The sequence below is a fragment of the Mobula birostris genome, chromosome 18 (genome assembly GCF_030028105.1).
Source record: "Mobula birostris isolate sMobBir1 chromosome 18, sMobBir1.hap1, whole genome shotgun sequence".
Classification (NCBI taxonomy): Eukaryota; Metazoa; Chordata; class Chondrichthyes; order Myliobatiformes; family Myliobatidae; genus Mobula; species Mobula birostris.
In genome coordinates, this window is record NC_092387.1 from 9,593,274 (window position 1) to 9,621,234 (window position 27,961).

Sequence of the window (27,961 nt, forward strand, 5' to 3'; positions counted from 1 at the left end):
GCTATTGGCGAGGGGCCTCCTTGGTCTGTCCACGTGCTCATCCCCCAGGTACCTGAAAGCATTTTGGGAATTGATTTGTTAATGTGATTCTCTATCACAACAAACCTTTGGCAAATTTGCTTTTGGTATTAGGAAGGTGTCCATCCTGGTGGTAAAAGGCAAAATGGGAACCTGTCTTTATGTCCTTGCCATCACAAGTAGTAGTTATCAAGCAATATCGTATCAGGAGGGCATAAGGACATCAATGAGACAGCCAAATCCCTCCTAAACCTGGGGGCACTTTGTCCTGCTTCCTCACCTTATGGTAGTCCTGTCTGGCCAGTTCAGAAACCTGATGGTGCATGGCGCATAACTACTGACTATCATTATTTAAATCGGTTTGCCCCTCTGTTGGCCACAGCTGTTCCAGATGTTGTGACCCTGAGTGAGGACCTTTCTAGTGAAACAGACAATTATTATGCTGTTATTTTTTTCTCCATCCCTATTGCTGAGCAGTCCCAAGATCAGTTTGCTTTCACACGGAACAGCTTTCAGTGCCCTTCTACGTGACTTCCACAGGGATATGGCCATTGTCCTACTGTTTGCCACAGTGTGGTGGCACCGGATTTGCGTAAATGTGTCCTATCCCTGAGCATTAAGTTACCCCATACTGTGTATAGATGGAGTGCTGTCGCAGGGGTCCTCTGACGAGGAGCTTCCAAAGTCCTTCATATTTTGAATGATCACATTCGATCCAGGAAATGGGAAGTCAACCCCAAAATTGAGCAGGACCCTGCTACAGCCGTTCATTTTCTGGGAATACAATAGATGAATGGCAATAGGATAATTCCGGATAAGGTCAGAAATAAGATCCTAGAAATAGTACCACCTGCAACAAAGCAAGAAGCCCAACGTTTTGTTGGCCTTCTGGATACTGGCAGTGCCATACACCCCATTTGACTGTGCCTCTGACCTTTTTTTTACAAAACTATGAAAGTTTATTTACAACACATATACACAAGGTATAGACATTCAATATTTACAAGACAGTAAGTATACTTAGATTAAAATATTATTAAATATTGTCTATAAAACAGTCAATAGACTGGGCGGGGCCACCGCTCCCAGAAATCCCCCACTGTACCGATTGCGACTGCATGCTCCCTGTCCAAGGACAGCCGGGCACAAACATATCTTTGGAAAAGGGGCAGGCAGTTGGCCCAGACAATGCCACCCCCCACCTAGACCAGTGAATGGCCATCTTGGCCAGGCCCAGGACCAAGCCCACCAGGAGATCCTCTCCTCAGCCCACCCTGTTCTGAACTGGGTGCCCTTAGATGAGGAGTACAGGGCTGAAGTGCAGACAGAACCTCAGCAGCAGCCCCTTGAGAAACTCAAAGAGTGGCTACAACCTCTCACACTCCATATAAGCGTGGTACACTGACTCCTCCCGCCCACAGAATGGACAGGTGGATGGGGTGTTAGTGAACTTGCTCAAAAACCTGTTGTATGCTACTGCCCGATGCAACACCTTCCACCCCAGGTCCCAGGTCCCCAATGTACAGGGGAAGGACCCCTGCATAAAGAGACTTCCACTGGGGACCTCCTCCGCTGCCAGATGGTAACACGGACCGCCAAGGCGTGTCCAATCATCAGACGAAGGCAAAGAAGTGAAAGGTGTGCAGGAGCAGCTCGTACAAGAAACGCTTCGGAGCGGCATGGAACGGCACGGTGGGCATTCCCATGAGATGGCTCATGTTATGCGGGACCCACTCCCATGTGGCCCCCGAGGCCTGGGTCTGACGAGCAGATCGGCTGGTGGTGCAGCTGAAAGCCCTACTCTTCCCTGCGCTCCTCTGACCTTCGTACACTGTGTCCAGAAAGAAATTTATTTTTGTATGGGGCCCTGGACAACAGTTTTTTGAGTCTGCAAAGGAGGCCATCACCATGATCTTACCCCGTCTCCTTGTTAAGAAAGCCTCCCCTTTGAACTGCAAGTTTCTGTGAGAGATGATGTGGCTGTCTGGAACCTGTGGAGAAGTATGGAGGAAAGAATATGCCTCAGGATTTCTGGTCCTAAAAGCGTCCTGATGCTGCCACCAGATGCACTGCATTTGAGAAACAACTGCTCGCCGGCCACTGGGCTTTAGTAGAGACTGAGACACAGATGGGGGAGTTCCCTTTTCTCTCTCTGCCCTGATCTTCCCATTGTGGGATGGGTACTCTCTGACACACTCTCTCACATGCACAACAGAGCTCACTTGGAGAGTGGAAGTGGTATCAGACAGACTGGATGGATTTAGTGCAGTATATGAACTGGTTGCTCAGCCTGCTGCGGCCACTCTGGCCCATTGTGTGGGGGGTTCCTGTTGATCTTCTGACTCCTGCTCAGCAGCAGCACGCCTGGTTTACCAATGGTTCCGCAATATGGAATAAAGCTCATTGCTGGGAAGCTGCTGCCTTAAACCACCCCCACCAATCAGGTTTTGAAGGAGGGCACTGATGGGTTGAGCCAATATGCAGAGCTTGTAGCAGTGCATACTGTCATTATGCATGAAACCGAAGGAGCCCATATTTATACCATTGCTGCTACTGGATTTGCTGTCTGGTTGCCCAGCAGCTTATACTATGCTTATAGGAGTGAAGTTATGGAACCAATCATCACACGCATCTTACCATTACAGTTTACCATGCTCACCGATGACAAGATTTAACAACATCGCTGACAAACTCACTTGCACTGAAAGGTGATATCTAGCTCTCAGCCCACTTGCTCGGTGGGTCTTTGAGTCTTCTAGTCAGCTGGGGCTACGGGTACTGGAGAGTGGTCTAGGCAGCAAGGATTATTCCTTCCCACTGACATAGCTCATACAGCGGTTGGGAATTATGGGCTATGTTTAGAAATTAAGGACCTACAGCTTCCAAAGCAACCCTTGGCTGCCATTCGCTGTGGGTGTGCTCCTACTCAGATTTGACAAATAAATTATATTGTTCCCTTTCCTTTACAGAAGCAATTCCAGTACCTCCTTCACTATGGCCTTTTGATGGCAATCCCTACTGTTAAAGCAAGGTATAGAACATCTTGTTTCTGCATATGACAATCCCCTTGAAATGCAATCCGATAATGATTTGCACTGTTCAGGTTCCAAGTCTGCCTCTAATGGTGTACGGTGGGTTTTCTGTGTTCCCTATTAATCTTGGGCCAGGGATCTGATTGAACAAATAAATGGCCTATTAACACAGCAAATAAAATTATTTATTTCTGCCCATACCTTACCTGGATGGTTACCTGTCTTTCCCCATGTTTTGTATAAATTGAAAAACTGCCCCTTGAAAGCACATATTCCCGTTTCTGTTAATGACAGAATAATATATTCCTTTTGTTCCTGACAGCACAACTGAATGCACAACACAAACCAATTCAGTTCTGCAAGGGCGTTAAGGTGTGGGTGACATACCCGTCTCTCCCTCCAGTGGAGGGTGAGATTATTGCTGACAGACAAGGAAATACAAACTGGGTGATGGTACAAGGACATCCTGTGTTTGTGGGTAAGGGAAAACTGACTAAGAGAGAACGAAATCATTTCCATCTCTCCCCTTTTGTTTTTAAAGGTTCCTGTCCGAATGTTGCTTTATTCCGTTTTAATACTTGTCTTGTGTTTTGTTAAATGTCGGAATTCTGCTGAGACCTGACGATCCATTGATAACCTTGTGATTTGTGAAAATGATATAATTGTTCTGGGAAAAGACATACATTATACGACATGTGCTAATTGGAGGTATGGTGGGTCTATAATTCCGAGGGAATGTTGTACACCTAGAATGTATGTTTCAATGTATATTTGATCAATAAATCTGAATCTGAATCTAAACAGACTGAGCCTACAGCATGGGCATCCATTATGTTATATACCCCTGGGGTTCCTTTTTACTGTGGACTGTCACTTTAAGGCACAAGAAAGAACTGAGACTAACTTTTGGATTTCTGCTGAGAGGGAGAGGGGCAGAGTCTGTCTTTCAGCTCATGTTTACACTTTTACAAGGACACTGACTACTGCCGTCAGCTTTTGGGTTTTTGAAGAGAGAGACAGAGTTGTTGTTCAACACAGACACCTTGTTAAAAAGAGAGAGAAAGAAAGAGAGAGAGAGGCGAAGACTGTTCACAGTTTGTTTATACTTTGCAAGGACACTGGCAGCTTCCAAGTTCTTACAGAGAGAGAAGGGCGGAGCTGTTTGATGCACAGCTGATGTTCAGCACAGTGAGATAAGTAGAAAGCCAGTTGTTAGACCTACAGGCACATGGTCTTGGACACTGAATGAGCTTTGTTGTGCCCACAGAAAAGGTGGGTTTTGGAGGATCGATCAGGAGGATTGATCAGTGGCTCTCGCAGTGTGAAAAGGGTGTGACCGGTGGGGAGTTATTCGTGTGTCCAACCCTCGCCTGGGTTGATAATTCCACCACAGAAGAACGGTCCCCTTTGTTGTGGTCACAGTCGGTGACCTCTAAAGGATTTCAGAGGACAACGGGAAGATCGACGGCGTCAGCTCACCTGAAGACTCAAATCTCCCCCTCTCTCTCTCTCTCCATCACTACTCAACTCAATACCACGAACTGAACTGAACTTTACTCATCATCGTAAGACTATCTATTTACCCCTGGACTTGAAGAAGCTTGGTTTTCATATATTTCTATATATATTCATTGCTAACCTGTTTGATATATATGCATTTATATTACTGTATTGCGTAGTTACTAATAAATAATATTAGTTAATAGCAATACCAGACTCAAAAGGGTTTTCCACTTCTGCTGGTTCTTTAACCTGTCACGGGGTACATGACAGTTAGAACATAATAGTTTGCAAAGTCTATAAGAGGACCAGCGGGAGCTGCAGAATTAATGATTCCTCTGCTGCATGTTTGCAACCAGGGATCCTGCAACATGAGATACAATATTTCAAACAAATTTTATTTGATTTTAATTCAATTTCCAGCATCTACTGCGTTGTATTTTATCATTAATTTTCATTTTGTTTTCCTGAGACTCAAAACAAATACAAGGCGATAACCATTCAGGGCAGAAATGAGAAGAAATTTTTACATGGTGAATCTCTGGAATTGTTAACACATGGGAGCTGTGTGGGCTCAGTCACTAAATTTGTTCAAGACAGATCAAAAGATATTTCGACATCAACAAGATCAAAGGAAATGGTATTAGTACAAGATACTAGAAGTGAGATTTGCAGTGACCTGATTAAATGATGGAACAGTGCCTGAGTCAAACAACTTGCTTCTTCCAATTCTCACATCCTTGTGTGCATTATATACATTCCTAAAGATGATGAAAATCGAGTAAAGGCTTTAATGATTTTGAAGAAAACTTTTGCGGTTTTCATACAAAAACAAACAAAATCTCACTGTGGGATTGCCCAATACTGAACGTCTGGACACTACAAGCAGAATCTATCCGTGAATAATCAGCATTTCCAGCTTTCAATCACTGTTTCTCAGTCACTGAGCTTCTTGCTTAATACCTTAAAACACAGTTCATTAACATTTTCCAATACTGTTACAAAGAAATAATGAACTATTTTTTTTTTTAGATTTCTTTCAGTAAAGTTTATAAAACATTGCTTTGTAAAGTCATTCAACTGGAAATGATTGAACAAAATGTTTAAATGTCGGCCGTGCAAGATCTGCACTCAAGAACGACAGAATCGCAGGGATGCCAGTTCATCATTACTGATGGATTCCAAGATGAAACCCTAGTCACTACTAAGAATGAAACCCATTTTTAAAAAAATAAATCTAATTTCACTCTTTAACTTGAGTTATAATATCATTTATGATGCAGTGGAGGGAGAAGAGACAGATCCCCAATCAGAGTGGCAAGCTTACTCGTCAGTGAGGGTCCTCAGCACAGGAATGCCCCGTCCTCCAGCCCCAAATGCTGCTCATTCTTGAAATCTGGCTCTTTCAGTGTTTATGTCATCTGCTAGCATTGGTAGGGCAGGGGTTGGAGTGGAGGGTTCAGCACTCCTGACCTTGTCAAACTCTAATGCAATCTTCAGAGCAGTGGCGTTAAGGTTAACAGACTGCAAGTTGCAGAGGACGGCAACCACTACCCCTTGTGGGAGAGTTTCTGGACCTGATGGGCCGGGAGAAGAGATTGGAAGGACCTTGGGGAGGATCAGCAGGACACTGCTGGCGCCCACTGACCCACCAGTGTGTGTGAGGTAGTGCCTTCGTTTCCGGCACTGCCCCCACTCTTGCCCTTGCTCCACCACGCCCCAGCCCATGGCGTAGCTGCCATCTCTGTCCCAGTTCAGTTCAGTTTTCTCCACCGGTCTCCAGATCATCCTCATGGTGGCCGGCTTAAGGTAGCCTGGCAGCAATGCCTGGTGCCCATCCTGCAGCTGCCCAGCCTGGTAGCTGTAGAGCATCACGTTACCAAACTTCAGCAGGTCTTGTACAGTGGAGAGGAAACCACCTCCAGCCCACTTGTATGAGCAATCCACGTATGGAGAGTTAACGAGTCGCCCCTTCTCGTTGTAAGTGTAGTACCTGGTGCAGAATGAAAATGGAAAAGATTTAATCATTTACTACAACAGCAGCAATGGTTGTAAATCCCAGAAAAACCCTTTCGTTTTCAGTTTTCACCTTCTGTCTGCAGTACAGAGAAAGTTTTCAGTTTCATACTGAAGTTCCCAAATCGACAATATGATCACCACATATTACTGACATTCATTGTAAGATAACTATTAGCCAGAGAACTCGGGAATAATTCTGCAATCATTCCTTGATGTTTCCTCAGGTAGTGCTGTGATACCATTTACATCCATCCGATGCAATCTGATTGCCCCAGTGGATGGTGGATCCCAAAGCTCAGGCTGTAGCAACTGGATTCTCTCAATACCGGACAGTATTGATTGGACAGTATGCCATTGCTACCAGTGCATTCCGCTTTTCCTTTTATTCCCTCAATGTACTCATGTACAGAATGAGTATGTCTGGGTGAGACTCAAACAAAAGCTTTTCACAATATCTCACTAATGTCAAAGTCAAAGTTGCACCATTACGTGTATGCATAAATGTAATGCAGGCAAGCATCACAGATATATAGCATTATGTAGGCAACATTCACAAGAAAAACAAATTATGCATAGTTTTTATAAGAAAGAAAAAAAACAGAAAACAGCTCATTTTAGTGCAAGATATTCAAAGTGGTGATAGTGTTGCTGAACGGTACAGATTAGAGTTCTACTAAGAAGAGGTTTATTGTCATCTGACTGTACGCACAACCAAACGAGACAGCATTTCTTCCAGACCACAAAACATATAACACACACAGTACATAAACCAAAATATTACCATAATAAGTTAATAAAATATAATTCAAAATGTACACAGCCCAGGTAAACAGTAAACAGTAAACAGTACAGTATAGAGTAAGCAGCACACTGACCTAGTGACGAGACTTTGGTGGTGGTAGGGTATTCGTTAGTCCTGAGGGAAGAAGCTGTTACACAGTCTGGCAGTCGGGGTCCTGATGCTCCTGTACCTCCTTCCTGAAGGCCGTGGGTCAAAGAGATTGTGGGATGGATGGTGGTGATCCCCAATAATGCTTTGGGCTTTTCATCTGCCACACTCCTGGTAAATGTCACAGATAGGGAGGAGGGTGACCCCGGTGATCCTCTCGGCAGTTTTCACTATCCTCTGTAGGGTCTTGTGGTCCAATGCCTTCCAGCCTCCATACCGCATAATCGTGCGGCCAGACTGGTACTTGAGATATTGCTGCTAACTCGTTCAGTTAAGAAGTCCAAGATTCCGTTACTGAGAGGAATGTTGAGTCCTAACGAGGACAGTTTACCTATCAGCCTTTGAGGGATGATCGTGTTAGAAGCCGAGCTGAAGTCGATGAGGTTGTGGGCTGAGGCTGGGCTGAGGCTGTGGCAACATCAGTGCATCGGTTTGAGCAGTAGGTGAACTGGAGAGGGTCTAATGAGGTTGGAAGGTAGCATTTTTTTTATGATCCATTACCAGCTCCTCAAAGCACTTTATGGTTGTTGAAGTCAGTGCCACTGGGTGCTATTCATTGATTCAAGAAATAGATGGTTGAAGGAAAGTAACTGTTCCTGAAATTGGTGCTGTGGAACTTCAAGCTTTTGTACCTCCTACTCAATGGTAGCTGTGAGAAGATGGCACGGACTTGGACAAGGGGGATCTTTGATGATGGATGTTACCTACCTGAGCAGTACCTCCAGGCCAGAATAGCCTGGTTGGGCGCCGGCGGCAGTTGACCTGGTGGCAGTAGGTGCAGTTGGCCATTCCGACAGTAATGTACTAAGGCCCTAGCAGATAGGACCACCACCATGGGCTCCTCTGCAGGGACAAGGGGTGGGGGTGAGCTGGTAACCAAGAAGCACTTCAAAGAATGACATACCTGTGGCAGAGGAGGAGTGTAGGACAGCTTAGTCCAGATCAGATACTTCTTCCATGGGGAAAGCTTAGAAGTTACGAAGCACCACAGAAACTTCTCCACTGATTGGCTCTTTCTGAATGACCATCGGTCTGCAGATGATAGCCAGAGGACAAATTCACAAAGGTGCGGTGGAGGGAGCAGAAGGCTCGCCAGAAGAGGGAGAAAAATTGTGGGCACAATGTCCTGGGGGAAGCTGCAGACAACCAGGTCCACTGTCTCAGTGGCTGATGGAAGCTTGGGGAAGACAATGAAGTGGACAGCCTTGGAGAACCTGTCCACCATTGTCTCTATTTCCTGAGGAGACTGAGGTCCTTTAACATCTGTCGGATGATGCTGAGGATGTTCTACAAGTCTGTGGTGGCCATGTTTGCTGTTGTGTGCTGGGGCAGCAGGCTGAGGGTAGCAGGCACCAACAGAATCAACAAACTCATTGAAAAGAGGATGCTGTCCAAGTTGCATGCCATCTTGGACAATGTCTCCCATCCACTACATAATGTACTGGTTGGGCACAGGAGTACATTCAGCCAGAGACTCATTCCACTGAGATGCAACACAGAGCATCATAGGAAGTCAGTCCTGCCTGTGGCCATCAAACTTTACAACTCCTCCCTTGGAGGGTCAGACACCCTGAGCCAACAGGCTGGTCCTGGACTTATTTCCATCTGGCATAATTTACATATTATTATTTAATTATTTCTGGTTTTATATTGCTATATTTATACTCTATTCTTGGTTGGTGCAACTGTAACGAAACCCAATTTCCCTCGGGATCAATAAAGTATGTCTATCTATCTATCTAAAAGCAGGAATGATGTGATAAATACACAGCCTATGTAAAGTAGAAATAATGTATGTACAGTATAGTCAGGATGGTGAAGGCAAAACCAATTTGTGGGGGAAAAAAAAAATCAGCACGTACGCGCATGCGCACACAGGTGCCCGCGCAAGGCTTCATGGTCATGGTAGTCTTTCCTGGGGTAAAGTGTCCCGGGATTTGACTGCTACTTTTGTCCCTTATTTGGGAGTGAGAAAATTGGCAGCCCTAACTGTAAAATACATGTTGAGGTGAGTTTAACCCTACTTGAACACCCCCCCGCCCCCCCCCCCCCCCCCCGGTCGGCTGGTCTGCAAGAATACCGTCAATATTAAACCAGTCCGCGGTGCAAAAAAGGTTGGGGGCCCCTGTACACCCTATCCTCATTATATGCGAGGGATACATTCCTTGAAGTTGACGCATAATGTGAAATCGCATAATGTGAATAATGATTTAAATGGAGAAAATAAGGATGCATTCCAGAGGGCTTCCTAAATATGTTTTACCTGTAACTTGTTCACATTTTTATACCAATACGACACAAAAGCAGAATTACAAGACAATATTTGTATTATATTTAATCAATTTAAGGTAATATTCAATGTAATAAATCATGGAAAGTTAACATCCTCTGGTGTACAGTACTCACCAACAGTGGCAGGTGTGTTCGCTCTGGGAGATGAGTGGTTGTTGTGGTGTCGGGCAGCTTTACACGGATAAGGTGGATGGTTGCGGTCGTCAGGATAATATCAAGCACAGCAAGGAGTGAAGGAAGACTCACAGAACTCTTAGAGCTGCGGGCAGCAGAAAGGTTACGGCGATTTGAATAAAGTGGTGACGGTTGTCTGCTTGGCAGCATTTTGTTTTTCAGCATAACTTTGCTTGTCGGGAAGGAGGGTTGACGGCAGGGAACGACTGAAAAGCAGACTCCGTTCTAAACTTGGGTCCATGTCCATCGCCATTTGTGTTCCGACTTCCACCATTCCCTCACTGTTGGTAAACTCCCGGGATTTTCAAAATCGTCTGTTGCTTGCAGCATCTGAGAGATAGTTCGCAGTAAAAAATACGTACGCCTTGAATGTAGATTACAGCGGTCGAGTGGTTGAATCAGCGATGTTGTGTTAGGCGGCAGGAAATGCACTGTTATGTTAGGATGAATGCTGTCCAAATGTTTAGGATGGGCTGGCGCATTGTCAAGCAACAAGAGAATTTTAAAGGCAAGATTCTGTTCCCGGCAGTAGATGCCACGCTGTTTATAATTTCCAACTTTTTTTCAAGTGTTAAAGTGGTTCTCTGCTGCTCGGCTGACGGCCCAAGACATGACATCAGACGCTTAGGAGGCATAGTTAAATATTTCAAGCACAAAATCACTGCACCGTAGATAAAACCAACAGAAGTTTAAGATCGTGCATCCACACCTTGCCAAAACCAATGCGAGAATGACAGGAGTGAAATTGTGAGGCGCACGCACCTGACTTGTATTGGCGGGAAAGTGGTGCTTCTCGGCCCAACAGTGAGACTGTGAAGCGCACGCACCTAACTTGTATTGGCGGGAAAGTGGTGCTTCTCGTCCCAACAGTGAGACTGTGGAGTGTGCGCACACATGACTTGTATTGGCGGGAAGGCAGTGCTCCTCGCAAAACTGTGAATTTTGGACGCATATAACGAGACCCTGGTAGAAATAGGTTCCTTGCATAACTGTGAATCCGCATAGTCTGAAGACACATATAATGAGGATAGGGTATAGTAGGAGATCGTGAAGTTGAAATTGTTCAAAGATGAGAGCCCAGCGAGCCTGTGTGGGTTGAGTTAGTGGGTCAATGTATGAATATTAGATCTTGGTGGTCAGTCCAGATCAGGAAGGTCTCAGTGTTTCCCATCAGCAAAGGTCTCCATTCCTCCAAAGCCCATTTAATAGCAAGTAGCTCCATAACGGTGGTGTATGGCTGAACTTGCGTGAGAAGAAGGGACAAAGGCACGTCTTCCCATCCAGTCCTCTCTGGGAGAGGATGTCCCTGGTGCCCACATTAGATGTGTCCACTTCTACCAGAAAAGGTCCAGAGGGATTTAGATCGTGGAGAATGGGAATGGTGGTGAAATGGCTCTTGTGCTCCTCGAACGCTTGGTCTGTAGCAGCAGGCCTGGTTCTCCATAAGGTAGGCAACTTGGTGAGGGAAGTGAGAGGAGTGGCAATTTGACTGTAACTTCTGATGTAACGACTGTAGAAGGTGGAGAAGCCCAAGAAGCAGTGTAGCTGTTTGAGGGAGCATGGTCGGGGCTATTCAATGACAGCACGCACTTTCCCTGGGTCCATGGTTATGCCTTGGGTTGAAAGGGGGTAAACCAAGAAGGCAATGACCGAAGTGCAGAACCCAAATTTTTCTAACTTGCAGTACAGTTGATTTTCGAGGAGACGCTGAGGAACTGAACAAATGAGATAGATGTGGTCTTGCTGGTTCTTGCAGAAGGTGAGGATGTTGTCAAGGTAACACGTCTCTGAAGGTCTCATTAATGGGAAATGGCTAGACTTAGAAAATTCAAAAGGAGTCACTAAGTATGCATAGTGGCCAGTGGGTGTTATAAACACTGTCTTCCACTCATGCCAATGGTGAATATGGATCAGGTTGTACCTGCTCTGTAGATCCAGTTTGGTGAAGATCTTGACCCTGTGGAGCGTTTTGAATGTGCTCTCCCTCAAGGAGAGAGGGTTGCAGTTCTCAATGGTGATTTTGTAATGCCCACAGTAGTCAACGCAGGGACTAAGACCCGTATCTTTCTTTTTGACAAAGAAGAATCCTGTACTGACTGGGTACTAGGATGGGTGAATGAAGCCATACTCCAATGCTTTAGCAATGTAGTCATTCATGGCTTGGGTCTCAAGAGGAGAGAGAGAGAGAGAACTGACAGCCTTGGGGAGAGGTGGTGCCCAAGAGAAGGTTGAGCGCAGTGTGGTCTGTGAGGTGGCAGGGTTCTGGTGACCCTTTATTTATTTATTCAGAGATAAAGTGCAGAACAGGCCCTTACAGCCCAACAACCCAACTATTTAACCCTAGATTAAACCCGAGACAAGTTACAATGACCAATTAACCCACTATCTTTGGACTGTGGGAGGAAATGGAGCACCCGGTGGAAAACCGAGTGATCATGGGGAGAACGTACAAACTTCTTACAGAGTACACCAGAATTGAACTCAGAACTCTTATGCCCTGAGCTGAAATAAGGTGCTGACTTTCCTTTTACTGAAGGTGATGGCTAAGTCATAATATTCCTGTGAGAGCTTGGTGAGGTCGAGAGTTTCCTCTGTCTCCCTACACACAACAGGCAACAAGGTAAACTTTAAACAGGGAGAGTGAAAGCTATAAGTAACTGGTTGAGGCTGGTTAATTCAATGAGTGAACAGAGTGTGGATGAGAGCTAGGGTTAAATAGGCTGCAGGTGATGAGTCTGGAATGAGCGACAGGTGAATCCTAATAGCTGGGTGGAGATTGAGGGTGCTTGCATGTGATGGTGTCAGCTGGAACAAGCCTGACATACATGAATTGTCAAGGAAGTGTTTAGACAACCAAACACTAGGGTGTTTGAGAAGGTTTTAAGAACCATCACTGTCAAAATTCCCAAGTGACAAAATATTATCACTTGTAAGACTGCCTACCTCCCTCTCTCAGAAACGTGCTGATCTCAGCTCAATCCAGTGCATCCCAGTGCTTGACTATTTAAACTTCTAACTTCTATTGCTACCATACCATCTGTAATAAATGTTTTGGACTTCCCTTCTTTCAAGTGTTACAGCTAAGGTGCTAGTAACCTTTCAGATCTTCATCTTCTCTTGTTTCTGCCCAATTATTGAGGGCGCTCTGGGCCCTTTCTCCTCCCAGTGCTGTTTACAAGGAGCTACTATGAGAAACTGAAACAAAGGAGGACACAATCCATTTGAAAGTGGAGTGTGTTGACAGAAACATGGTGGAGCTCATCAGCAGACCTTACCTGGCTCGCTTGTATATGATTGGCTCATTTTCATCTGGCACAGTTCTGAGCATATCAAGATCCCGGAACAGTTTAACCATCAACAGCAGGAAGTTTTGTTGGGAAGCCCTCTCCACTATAGCACCAAGAAGGGTCCAAGCATGTGTTGAATACAAGAACTGATGCCCTGTGAGACACAGAGGTGAAAAACATCATTAACTTTGTAGCAGAACAATTGCCTACGAAGATTTGTGCAGAAATTCAAATTTGCTGAAATTAACATTCATAATCTCAACTTTTTTTCAGGTGATTATGGGATGGCAGGGAGTGGGTAGGTGGAGGCAGGAGGACTGTGCCCGTTTTTCCTTCCAGTGCAGTTCTGATGCCCTGAATACGTTTTGCAATCCACAAATTAAGGATGATATATACAGAAAAGATTCACAAGGACTTTACTGTAACTAGAGGGCTTCAGGAATGACGACACTAATGGCGACATTTTCCCTTGGCGTGTACGAGGATGAAAGGTGACCCAGAGGTATATGAAATCATGAGGGACATGCATAAGGTAGATGGTTACAGTCCTTTTCCTAGGGTAGGGGAGTATAAGGCTAGAGTACATGGGTCTAAGATGAGAGGTAATAAGGGACAAACAACAGGAATTCTGCAGATGCCGGAAATTCAAGCAACACACATAAAAGTTGCTGGTGAACGCAGCAGGCCAGGCAGCATCTCTAGGAAGAGGTGCAGTCGACGTTTCAGGCCGAGACCCTTCCTAGCGATGCTGCCTGGCCTGCTGCGTTCACCAGCAACTTTTATAGGTAATAAGGGGCATGTTTTTCCACGCAGAGGATGGTAAGTATAAGGAATGAGCTGCCAAAGGAAGTGGCTGAGGTGAGTACAATTACAATTACAACGTTATAAAGACATTTAAACAGGCACAGGAACAGGAGAAGTTTAGGGGAATACAGGACTAGCGTAGGTAGGCAATTTGTTAGCATGGATGAGTTGGGCTGAAGGGTCTGTTTCTGTGTTGTGTAATTCTTAAGTCTTTTACTGTTAACACATTTTGAACTGAAACCTAGAATTCTGCTCCATAATTAGCATTTTTTTTTTACCAGGTTTGAAAACCAAGGAGTCATTCTCAAAGAGCTTCAGTGATTTTGAAATATTCTCAAACTTTTCTTTGATGTAGTATTCTTCATGTTCAAACTCCTTCTTGTTCTGACGAGCTTTTGGTTCTGCAGTGTCTTTAACAAGCTTCTGTCCCTTGTCTTTCCTCTTTTGTTCCTGTATTTTCTTAACATCCTTCTCATAGTGTCGTATGCCACTCAGATGGGACACCAACAACCTTACGGTTATCGTTACCTATTGAGAGAGATTTAATGGTGATTTTAGTAGGTTGTAAAATATTTTAAATCATTTATAATACATTAAGATGGTCAAACTATTTGAATCCACATCTAGCTGACACATATCTATATCATTATAACTTGCTTATGTAAAGTCAATACGATGTATCTTCAATATCATATCTTTTTACATGGAATGAGCTGCCAGCGAAAGTGGTTGTTGCAGGTCCAATAACAACCGTCAAAAGACATTTTGTTAAGAACATGGATAGGACTGATTACAGCGATATGGAGGTAAATGGGACCAGCTTGGTAGACACCATGGTCAGCATGGACAAATTGGGCTGAAAAGCCTGTTTTGTTTTATGTTATTCTCTCACTCTGTGACTACAGGAGTGATAGAGCCTCATTTTCAGCTCAGCTTCCCAGCACATCAAACTGCAGTCAATTCTAATTTCAATTTGTCATCAGATTTGCTATTTAAGTATAAAATTGTGAAAAATATCTGTGAATTATACTGGCGTCCTATCTGGGGGGGGGGGGGGAGTCTTGTACTCTCAGTCGCTTCACGCCACAGAAACCGGCGTAAGCACCAGCCTGATGGGCCACAAGCCTCGGGACAGACTTTGACTTTGATAAATGGAACTACATTTGCAAGACCTGATCCAATTACCTCCTCTGCACTAGACGACAACCACTCCCAGGCGTCTCCATGTTAAGCCACTTGCAAATTAGTAGTTTTAGCTATAGCTCAATAGATCCCAATATCAGTTGAATCAATCCATTATGTTTACCTACTCTACTTGAAATCTGACTGCTGCACTGTTAGATAACAACTTTTGGATATGATATTAAAACTAGAGCTTGCCTGCTCTGCCATGTATACACAAAAGATTTCAAGATGTTGAAGAAGAGCAGCTGTGTCTCAGAATCATATGATTCGGAAACAGGTCCTGCTGCCCACTGTTTACTCCTACTGTCAGACACCCATTTACACTAATCCTACATTTTATTCTCCTTACATTCCCATTAACTTCCCAGATTCACCTGCATCTGCCCACACTAGAGGCAATTTACACTAGCCAATTACCTGTCTTTGAGATCCAAGAAGAAAGCAGACCGCTTGGAGAGGAACCAAGAGGGAGATCATGCAAACTCCATACAAACCACACCAGAAGCAGGGCTAACCTCGAATGCTGGAATTGGAAAGCAGCAGCACTGACTACTGTGCACTCTGTTGCCAGGCAGGGGACATAAGCAATGAGCCATCCAGGAATCCTGGTCAATGGCAGACATCTCACCTCTCCCGGAAGTTCCGGGAGTCTCCCGCAAATTAATAGTGGCTCCCTGATGCCCGCAAATTATATACAATATCACGGAAATCAGTTTTTTTGAGAGCGAGCGAGAGAAAGCAAGAGAGAGCACGACAGCGACCACGAGAGAGAGAGCACGCGCGAGCGAGAAAGCGAGAGTGCTTGAGAGCGCGCGAGCGACCACGAGAGAGAGAGAGAGAGAGAGAGAGAGAGAGAGCGAGCGAGCGAGAGCGCGCCATGGCAGAGTGTTCCAAAAAAAAATAAAACGTACATCACCCCAGACTACACTAAAGTGTACCCCTGCCCAATAGGGGTCAAAATAATGACAGTGTTGCTCGCTGCACTGTTTACAACAGTGACTTTTCTATTGCCCATGGTGGGTTAAGACTGTAAAAGACATGTTGAGGTGAGTTTAACAGGTGTCATTCGTTCATTAGCATAGCTAACGTTATTTAAACTAGCTGGCCAACTGCTAAGGAGCTACTCTATTGCAGACATCCCACCTCTCCCGGGAGTCTCCCGCAAATTGATGGTGCTACCTCCCTGAAATGAGTTTTTGCAGGGTGGGATGTCTGCAATGGTGCTGAGACCAATTTACTTTTCTGTACAAAACAGACATGCACCTCACCTCTTTAAGTTACAGAAGGTATATTTTCTGTTAATTTGCTATCCTGCATTACTCAAACCACTTCTGTGAAATCTGTATTCCCATTCCCTCTCTTTCTGTTTCACTACACTGCTTGATTTTGTCTTGATTCCCTAAAGTGACCTCCTGTTCACCTCCTCCCAGGAAGGTTCTGAGCTCAGCAGCTTCAGCCCAAGCCTCACATCTACTCAGCAGAACAGCGTTCAAATTCCATTTGCCACTATGTGGGTACATGGCTACTCCTACTTTGATTGTCTCGCATATCCTCAAGCACAGAGCTGCCAATCTTCGCTGCACTGCCATCCCTGGCTGTAATTTCTCTCTCTGCTCCTGATATTACCGTGAATTTCCCTGAGAACATCTGCTCCCAATTTACACTTCCAAATTCTTGCCGAATACCCTCAAAGAACACAGACAATATTGATACCATATACTACCCTGATATTCAATTTCTTGCAGGCATTCATGGTAAAAACACAATGGAATTAATGAAAAACTACAAAGACCATGAAACAACCAATGTGTCAAAGAAGACAAACTGTAAATACGAAAATAAATAAATAATACTGAGAGTATCACTTATAGAGTACTTGAAAGTGTGTTGAGGTTGTGCTGAGGTGAGTGAAGGTATCCACCTTGGTTCAGGGACCTGATGGCTGCAGGGTAACATAACTGTTCCTGACCTGACGGTGTGGGGCCTAAGGCCTCCTGTGCCTCCTTCCCAATTGCAGCAGTGAGAAGAGATCCTGGGCGTCTTTGATGACGGGCCTTGAACTACAGCTACTTCCCTCATTACAGATGTCCCCCGCTTTTCAAACGTTCGCTTTACGAAATTTCACTGTTACGAAAGACCTACATTAGTACCCTGTTTTCGCTTTCAGAAGGTGTTTTCACTGTTACGAAAAAAAAAGCAGTGCGCGATAAAAGGCAGTGCGCGCCCCGAGAAGCCGCTCTCCCCTGGATTCGGAACGGCATTGCTTAAACACGAGCCTGTGTGCAGCCGTTTGCAAGATGAGTTCTAAAGTATCGGAAAAGCTTAAAAGAGCTCGTAAGGGTGTTATACTTAGGGTAAAACTAGACATAATTAAGCATTTTGATCGTGGTGAACGAAGTAAGGACTAAGTGAGTTTGGCTTGTGGAAGCTGACGAACACATGATGTTGAAGAGGTTTTGACATCCCATGACCAAGTTCTGACAGATGAAGAGCTGATGCAATTGGAAGAAAAAAGGATAACAATCAAAACTCAGTGAGTAATGATAAAGTACGACTTTAATTTTGAAAGGGTACGTCGGTTTAGGGGATATTTGCAGGATGGTTTGAGTCCTTACAAAGAACTGTGCGATAGAAAAATGAGCGAGGCTCAGCAGTCAAGCAAGCCTTCCACATCAGCCACAGCAGACAACGAACCTCGACCTTCGATATCGAGGCGGGCAGAGATAAAAGAAGATGAGCTGCCTGCTCTAATAGAAAGAGACAATGAGTCTACCACCCCAAGCCCCGGGCCGCGGACAGATACTGAGCCGCGAAGAATGCAGCGGTAGCCAGGATGCACCCAGCACATCTTTAAGAAAAAAGCCAAAATAAACATGCTAATTAATTAGGTGCCGCTGACACGTAATTGTCAGCCCAGATCAGAGATGACGCAATCGGAAATTGGCACTGATCTGGGCTAACAATTACGTGCCGGGTGGCACCTAATTAATTAGCATGTTTGTTTTGGCTTTTTTTCTTAAAGATGTGCTATGTGCCTCCCAGCTACCGCTGGACCCCTGCATGCTTCGTGGCAATGTATCACTCAGCAGTCTGGAGGGTGGGGGCCACTGCATGACCCAAACTCCAACTCAAGACTAACACATCATCATCAGTGTGCTCTGCGCTGTCTTCCCAATTCCGGTAAGTGATACTACACTGTACATACATTATTTCTACTTTATATCGGCTGTGTATTTTTACGTGTTATTTGGTATGATTTGGCAGCTTCATAGCTTAAAGGTTACCGAAGAGCGCTTGCGCCATGTTCTTGCCAACAGCGCTTGCGTGAGATTTTCTGCCGACGGCGCTTGCGTGAGATTTTTGCTACGGAGAACAGTTCAGTAATAATTGTGGAAAAGTATTTCTACTTTATATAGGCTGTGTATTTATATCATTCCTGCTTTTACTATATGTTACTGTTATTTTAGGTTTTATGTGTTATTTGGCATGATTTGGTAGGTTTTTTTGGGTCTGCGAACGCTCACAAAATTTTCCCATGTAAATAAATGGTAATTGCTTCTTCGCTTTACGACATTTTGGCTTACGAACAGTTTCAATAGGAACGCTGTACCTTCGGATGGCAGGGGAAACCTGTATTCCTTTATTCTGCATGATCTATTCCAGACAAGATGGCTCCTGTGTACAATGCTCCTTCAGTCGACATCTCCTGGATAGATCATGAAACCATATATTTCACCTCTCTTAAGTCTTTTATGTTTTTTTCTGTCTGGAGTGTGATTTGCAGTTTGGAGATCGTTTGGGTGTTTCAGGGCTCTGCAGTCTCTGAGGGGATTCCGGGAGGCAGAGGCAGTGCCTGGGAACTGCGTGGCGAGAAGGCTGTGAGCCAATGTTCGACTCCATTTCGCTGATTAAAGTGACGAGGGAGATTGAAACACCGGCTACCTGCCTTTTTATCACTGGTGAGATCGTCTGCTGCAGGAGAGGGGAGACTGTCTTTCTATCACTGGTGAGATCACTCTGCTACAGAGAGGGAGAATGTTGCCCAGGTTTTCTATGTTTGGATGTGGACTTGGACTGTGGACTTTTTTCCAGTCATAATGGTATTTTTGTATTCTGTGTTTTTCACCTGATCTTGTTTTTTTTTTAAGTAGAGAGAGGGGAATTTGAGAGTCAATGTTCCGTTTTTGTTTGTTTTTTTGTGCGAGGAGGTGGGATCCGGGGTTGATGATCGAGCTGCCTTTCTTTTCTTTCTTGGTTTCATGGCTTTCTGGAAACTTAGATAATAAATGAACTTTGAAACTTTAATTTACAATAATTTTTGTTTTTACACTATACTGCTATTGTAAAATAACAAATCTCACATTATTTAAAACTGTGCTAATAAAGCTGATTGTTATCATTTGTTCTTGAACCAATTGTCAAAACCCTAATCATTAAAGTTTAGCAATGCTATGGCCACTTTGATCACTGCAACAGAATGGACTTTGTTTTTTTTGTTCTAATTGTATTCTTGTAAAAAAAAATCTAATTTACGTTTCTCTTGTGAATGTTGTGTATCGGATTCCACGTTTCTGTGATGCTGCTGCAAGTTAGTTTTTTATTGCACCTGCACCTGCTTGTATGAGAATAAACTCGAATTTGACTTGTTTGATCTTTGTGTAGAGTTGTTACGTGCTTTTTTAATATCCTGATTTATGCCTTGTCAATATTATAACCACTATGTAATGTCTGTGAATAACTCAAGCCAATATTTTCTACCCTGTACTATTTCTTAGCTTGACTTAAATTAATTGATATCTCATTCCTGCGGTTATCTCGTTGGAACTACAGCCCATGACCCTGATTTGGTAATGACTTTGATTTAGAGTCATAGAGTCAGTATCCAGGGCTCTATACTCCCACAAGCCTCCCCTTCACTCTATTAAGAATGTGCAGAGGTTGAGCTCTCACAATGTTACCTTTAAAAGCCTCCCACTTGCCTGCAAACAATCTACTCTAATCAACCTTTGCAAGCTCCTGTCTCATATTATCAAAATATGCCTTGCCCCTATTTAGAACAAAAACCTGTGGACCAGCTCTTTCCTTTTCCACAACTAGTTTAAAACTAACAGAACTATGGTCAAGTATTAGCTACTGTCACCCAATCAGCCACCCCGCCCCATTACCCAAGAATAGATCAAGCTTTGCCTTCTCCTTAGAAGGGCTCTCTATACAAGTTTCCCAAGGAAACTTTCCTGAACGCCCGAGAAAGTTAAAAATCCATTACTAGAGTAACCCTATTATTCTTACGACTGTACACAATCTCCCTGCATATTCGTTCCTCTACTTACCTCTACATGATCTCTTAATACCTTCAGTCTACATGACGGGAGACCCGCCAGGACTTAGCCCAAATGGGCACATATGGAATGAGATGCCAGAAGAAGCAGGTACTATAGCATAATTTAATAAGCATTTGGATAGGTATGTGGAAGGAGGGGCTTGGAGGGAAATGGGCTGAACACAATGAACTGAAATTAGCTAGGTGGACAGCATGGTGTGCACGGACTCATTGGGCCGAATGGCCTGCATCTGGGCTGTATTGCTCTATGACTGTAAGCAGTACAGCATGACCATTAGTGACTCTTTGATACTTCCATTAACTAATGCATCACCCTCTCAAACACAAGTCACTCACTCCAAGAAACTCATTATTCCTTTAATTTGCAATAATTATTTTGTAAGTTATAGAAATGTTACATCTTTGGACTGTACTGCTGCCAAGAAGCAAAAACTTTCACATCATATACTGTACGACAAAGACAATAAACCTGATTCTGATTTGAATTCTGAAACCAAACCAATCCACGCCCATCATCACTGGTGAAAGCTCCAGGCCATAACCACAATAGACAAATATTGCCTCCTCTCTATCATGCATTAAATGTCATATCACATGGCATACTGAGGCAAAACAGTAGTACGTCATGGGCTGGAAGAGGGGGTACTAGCTGCTTGAGGAAAATTAGGTGGATAAAGCCCCCGGGGCCTGGCGAGCTGATCCCTCAGGCTCATGGAAGACCTGTGCATAAATTGCTGGTGCCCTAACAGACATATTTAAAAACATCCTTACGCATGGGTAAGATCCTGGAGGACTGGAGGATAGCCTGGCTGGAACCCTGTATTTTTATCGGAGTTGATGGACCAACCCCCATTGCCACAGAGGGGTGACCACCTTTTCTAGGGCCTGCCTCACTACCTCCTGTGAGGGTCCCTTTAGCAGCCCATTGTCTATGTAGTGGGATACAGAGACAGTGGGGTCTAACTGTATCCCCTACAGATTTCAGGCAATCGTACCATGGCACAGGTGGGAGTGTGGGAAGCAACAAAAGGCATACTGTCTCCCCCCACCCCAGACAAAAGCAGTCAGGTCCTGTGACTCTGAACTCAGGGGCATGGGGAAGAAGGCATTGGCCAGGTCTGCAACCCTGGACCAATGCTTAGCCCCTACCCCTTTAATAAGGGTGACTATATTCAGGACAGCCACTGTGAGGGGTGGTGCCTAATTATTGAGCAGTCTATAGTCTATATAACATGCCATGTGCCATCCCTCTTCTGCACCGGTCACAGTGGGCTATTGTAGGGGGAGGTTGCAAGGCAGATGACCTCCCCCTGTAACAGGGCCACCACAGTTTCCCCCGTCTCCATGGGACCTCCCAGGATCCTGTTTTGCCTGGTGTTCATTACCTTGGTGGAGGGCGGGACCACCAAAGGCTCCCACTTGTCCAAATCCAGTACCAGTACCTTTGCCCGTGCGACTCTGAAGGTAAAAGGAGCCCTACTCGTCTGCAGGGATCTAGCCATCAGCATATTCATACTCAGAAGAATGCACTCGGGGAGGCGGCCACAACGACAGCCATGTGTCTGGGCTGTCCTGGTCCGAAGGCCACCTGCAAAGTACCTCCTGGGGGTGAGAGGTGAGCTCCCTAACTCCTCTACGGTTGCCCTAGGGCCCCGCATGCTATCAGGGTTACCCGGAACAATGGTGCGCTCGGTACCGATGTCCACCAGTGCCGTCCATTGCTGCATTTTCCTTCTCGTGCTAAAGTACTGCAATGGGCTCGCAAGGCCTCTGATTCCTCTGGCTGGAAAAGGGCCGCTGAGTATATCCACCGGGAACCCTGAAATCCGTCCCCACGTGAATAGGAAGGGAGAACATCACCCACCGCCCGAACCCTGCTGCTACTGAAGGTCAGCCAGTGCCTTTTGCAGAACATCCAAATGAGGGATATAGGGAATCCTGAGCAGAATATGAAGAATCCTGCAGAGGACAGAAGGAAACCTTATCAGGCGTGAGCTTGTAGAATGACCTTTCTTCCTTAATGGCCTCCTTGCCTCTGTTCCTTTGGCAATGCTCCTTCCATATGGCATAGAGGGTGGGAGAGAGAACCCCATCTACCTGCTTCCTCAGGACCCCGGCTCTGAGTAACACCAAAAGCATTTCCTTACGGGTCTTGTGGGGCCTCCATCTCCAGGCTGCTTGTCTAACTTGCACACCCGACTATAGGGACCTTTCCCAATCCCTCCAATAATCTGATGGCGTCATTTATGGTACCCCCTATTGCTGAGAACTGTTGCTTTAAATAAGTACCCCACCATGGTCAAAGTTAACCTATGGCCCCCCCCCCACGTCCCGTGGGTTGTCGCCATAATGATAGAACGTTGTGATCAGAACCCATTGGCGAAGGGCTGCACTCTTTCTGGGGCTTCTAACCCCACTCAAAGAGTGAGGGATATCTGACCTATAATTCTCCCCCATAGTGATTCATCACCTCTGTGGAAATGGGTGGCACACTCAGGGTATTGTGAATCGCATGGTGGGATAACAGCTCCAAACCTCTCCCCCTCCACCAAGAACACCCATCTCCCTGTTAGATAAACTCACTACAGCAACTCCCCCACCCACTTCCCTCCTCCCAGCTCCTCAGCAACCATGTGGGCAGAGGCTCCCCTGGCTTTTGTCTATACCTGCCTTCCAGCTCCGCCAGTTTCTCAGCAGGGAACTCTCTGACGGAGTTCGTCCCAGTGAGACCGACTGTGCTATCCTCCTCAAGTCCCCTCTGCTCCATGAAAGCTGGAGGGGCTACGGGCTGGTGGCTCCCTTGCCAGGTCTGGGATCACAGGGCCACCAGTCTGGCCTGTGCTGACCTGGCTGCATGGGTGGGGGGGTGGCTCACAGAGAGGGAACACCAAGCCTCTCTTCAAATCTCACTTCCGCATCCTCACTATCTAACCAAATGTCCCCACCCCCCATCCTTGTGTCGGTGGTGTCTCCACACAATTCGGACCTTAACCGGGGCAGGTCGCCATTTAGCTCTACTGCTGCCCAACAGACCACCCCTGTACTCCTGTCCTCTAATTCTTTCCCCCGAGTCTGCACTAACTGGGCAGCTTCCCTCATCCATGCTAATATATAATGTCTCCAGCTATCTACCTCTTTCTCCTTCTGTGGGATTGTCCCATACTGCTGCCAGCAGCTAGAAAGGATGCCTCTGGCTCCCCTTATTCCTGGGGAATCCTATCTCATTAAGTATAGATACAATGTGGTGTCCCATTTTCACTCCACAGGAGTCTCACTTGTCTGACCAGTCAGTCTACTGGCGTACCATTGTCCACCAGTAGGTTGGCAAGACTCCCAAATCCTACACTGTTGTCAGTCCATTCCAGGACTCAGCACTCCTCACAATGGAGGGGGGGGGGGGAGGGAATGTTCTCTCTCATCTGGGAGTGAAAGCTTGTCACATATGTCACTTGGTTTGACTTTTGTAGGAGGTGATCGCATCCAAGCTCTGCCATAGTGTCGAGCATCCGTCTGTGAGCCCAGTTTGGTCCAGAATTGCCACTTGGCATGTGAGATGGCTTTCCCCAAGTCACATCTGGACTTTTGCACTTTCCTTGGTTGCCAGACTTGAACGCCACCAACCTAGGCATCGGCAGGTTATGGATCTCTTGGTTTATCTAGAGATTCTGGTTGGGAAAGATCCTGAAATGATTTTGTGGGTACATACTCATCCACGGTGCAATCAATCAAGCCTGATTGAAGTTTCTGGCATTTATGTGAAAGGTGTCAGGGTAGGACCTTGTTTGCCAATCACAGCACTCAATACATCAAGTGACTGTGTATCTCATGTCAGTGGTAGGGAAGTTTCTGGATAGATTCTTAAGATAGGATTTATGAACTAATTAGGGTGCCGAAGACTTTTGCACAGTACTGTGTATATACTCCTAGGACACTACAGGAGCATAGCAGTCAGTGTGACATTATTACAGCTTGGAGTTTGGAGTTTGGAGTTTAACTCTGGTATCCTTTAAGAAAGTTTGTGTGTTCTTCCCGTGAGCGTGAATTTCCTCCCACTGTCCAAAGATATACTGGTTAATAGGTTAATTGGTCATTGTAAATTGTCCTGTGATTGGGCTAGGGTTAAAATCAGTGGGTGCTGAGTGTCACAGCTCAATGTGCCAGAAGGGTCTGTTCTGCACCGTATCTCTAAATAAATAAATAAAAGTTAAAAATGTGGCCAAATCCACTGACTCAAAGCAATCCTGTAGTTGTTCCTCTGCCTCCTGCGGCCATCTCTTGTTGTTCTTAACTCTGGCACCTTGTTCTTTAGCCTCTGCCTGTATGCAGGTAGGAAGAGGGCAGCCAGGTGATCAGATCTCCTGAAGTGCAGTCCACGGGTGAAACGGTAAGCATTCCTGATGATAGTATACAAGTGGTCAAGTGTGATCCTGCTGGTGATATGCTGATGACAACTGGGCAGAGATTTCTTTAATCAAACCTGACTGAAGTCCCAGGCAAGGATGTAAAAGGCATCAGGGTAGGCTGTTCCTTGTTTACTCAACTTGGCACTCAGTGATATGGATGGGTGCCCACTGGTGGTGTGCCAAATGACCTGTTCTCCTGCAGTATATCAAAGGATATCTCAGAGGGATACCAAGGGATTCATTTATTTCAATCTTAAAAGTCTGTCAGTGACTTTCCCTCAAGAATTGAAATATTCATAGACAAAAACTTTATTTATTTAGAGATACAGCACATAATATACTCTCCCTGCCCTTTCAGCCATGCCTCCCAGCAACCCCTGTCAACCTTGATTTAGCCCTAACCTCATGAACAAGCTTGTCCCCACAAAATCATTCAGAATATTCCCCAACCCAAAGCCCTGAATGAACCAAGAGATTTGCAATTTGCTAAGAGTCCTTTGTTTCAATTTGGGAATGACTTCCAAATTTCAAACATCTTATTGATGATGGTGAATGTGATGGAAGCTCAACCAAATAACTATGTACATTTCATGTCCTCACTTCCCTCCAAGCACATCTTTCCAATTCCATGCAATATGCAGATAAAGAAATATAAAGGAGGAGGAGGAGAAGATGGTAGCGCAACACAGCTTGTGCGGCCACTCCAGTGAATGATATCTGTAACCTGTCAAGTAGGGTGCCGTGCACAACCCTGATTTGATGGAGACAGACGTGAGAGAACGGAGGAACATCTGGAGAAACTTCTGAAATGTCTTTCTCGCTGCCGCTGTTACTGTGTGATCCAGAATCTCCGGAGGGGAAGGCCCCGAGTCCTCAGCTTTGCTTGTTGCTCGGTGGCCGGGGTGGGGTCGAAGCACTCGCCAGAGATGGTGCTCGGTGTTGAAGGGCTGTTCGGAGGCTCGAAGTTTTCGGACGACTCAGAGTCGGCTGTGGTCGAGTGCTTCCACGCATCGACAGCTGTCGGTGCCTGGTGGTTTATGGCAGAGAGAGTTTCTCCCTTCTGCTGCCTGCTATCAGGACTATCAGGAGTCGATCGGAACTTTGAGACTTTTTTTTTACTGTTCCCATGGTCTGCTCTTTATCAAATTATGGTATTGCGCTGCACTGCTGTAACTATATGTTATAATTATGTGGTCTTGTCAGTGTTAGTCTTTGGTTTGTCTTGTTTTTTTGTGATATCACTCTGGAGGAACATTGTATCATTTCTTAATGCATGCATGCATTTCTAAAAGACAATAAACGAGGACTGAGTGTCCTCATAATCTAAAAAAAAATGAGTTATCTTTCTTTCAAACCTCACATGTCCAAGTGGACCTAGTGCTCGATATTTCTATGTCACGTGTGAAACAAACTAGGGCGATAAATAGAAGCTGAATGACTTTCAAACTGATACTAAACATACACTCAGTGGCCACATTATTAAGTATACCTGCTTGTTAATGCAAATATCTTATCAGCAGCTCAATGCATAAAAACATGCAGACATGGTCAAAAGGGTCAGTTGTTATTCAGACCAAACATTAGAATGGGAAAGAAATGTGACCTAAGTGACTTTGGCAGTGGAATGATCATTGGTGCCAGATGGGGAGGTTTGAGTTTTTCAGAAACTGCTAATCTCCTTGGAATTTCACAGTCTCTAGAATTTACACGGCTGGCTGGTGGCGCAGCAACATCAGCGCTGGACTCCGGAGCGAAGGATCCTGAGTTTGAACCCAGTCGGGCTGCTTTCCATCCGTGCTGGGAGTGATGAATGTTGAGTGTTGAGCTTGCAACTTGGCCTCGTAAAAAAAAAGTCTGCGCTGTGAGAAGGACGTGGGGGACCACTCACAGAATCTCTCATCCAAGACAACCACTTGAAAAGTGGTTGCCGAGGCTCTGACAGAGTATGGCACACACAAAAAAAAAAGAATTTACACGGAATGGTACAATAAATGAAAAACACCCAGGGAACAGCAGTTCTGTGGGCAAAAAAGTTAATGAGAGAAGTCAGGAGAATGGCCAGAATGGTTTAAACCAACAAGGAGGTGACAACAACTCAAATAACCATACATTACAACAGTGATGTGCAGAAGAGCATCTTGGATCACACAATACGTCGAACCTTTAAGTGGAATGGCTAGCAACAGAAGGCAGGAGATAACTAATAAAGTGTAAGGTGGTATTAACAAAAAACTGTCAAACAAGTATCATTCTTACTTTCTCTCCTTCGTACTCCTTTTCTGGAAATTCTGGCACATATTTCTGCACAGGAGCATCAAAATCCAGCTTTCCATTTTCCCACAGCTTGGCGATGGCAGTCATGGTCAGGGGTTTGCTGATGCTGGCAATTCGCATCACCGTATCTGGCTTACACGGCACTCGGTTTTCCACATCTGCATAGCCCAGTCCTTGAAGCAAGCCAGAACGGCAAGTGAAACCTTTGCTCAGAAATGCAGGAAATCAAAGACTTTGGCAACATCAAAGCTTAAACTGACAACATACAGGCAGTCCCAATTATCGGGCGGGGGGGGGGACTGTATCATGATTTTCCATAACATGAAGCATGTTTCAAGAAATGCAAGTTGAAAAATTGAAATTTATGTTGATTTCTTTACTTAATTTTCACACAGTTGCTGTGAGAGTGTATTTTTTTTCTGTCTCAGATTTTTGGGAAGTGATTTGTGAAATCTGTAAGGATAAAGCTGAACAGCTGTATCGCAGGGGCTACCTGTACTTAATACATAACAGCAGACAAAGAGCGCCTCCAGCAAGAATGAGCTTAATCACCTCCCCTTGATATTTAACAATATTAAATTGTCAAAATGTCAATTACGCGAATTTGGAAAGCAACAGAAGGTTAACAGGAACTGGCCACATAAATATTTAGCTTTAATAGCAGATACTTTACAATGCCTGAT

The 27,961-nt window shown here is 45.0% G+C and overlaps 1 protein-coding gene across 2 annotated transcripts in view; it reads right to left on the reverse strand.

Moving 5' to 3' along the window:
- Positions 1 to 974: 974 nt before the first annotated feature.
- Positions 975 to 27,961, reverse strand: part of lactb (lactamase, beta) — a 73,297-nt gene continuing 46,310 nt past the window's right edge. The window contains exons 3-6 of one of the 2 annotated variants that reach the window (XM_072282179.1): positions 27,261 to 27,451; positions 14,354 to 14,603; positions 13,260 to 13,425; positions 975 to 6,543 (exon numbers count right to left, since the gene is read on the reverse strand). In XM_072282179.1, the coding sequence (XP_072138280.1) occupies positions 5,934 to 6,543; positions 13,260 to 13,425; positions 14,354 to 14,603; positions 27,261 to 27,451 (1,217 nt within the window). In that variant the 3' untranslated portion in view covers positions 975 to 5,933. Of the gene's footprint in view, positions 6,544 to 13,259; positions 13,426 to 14,353; positions 14,604 to 27,260; positions 27,482 to 27,961 lie in introns of both variants that reach the window. The other variant, XM_072282178.1, reaches the window with a different exon arrangement.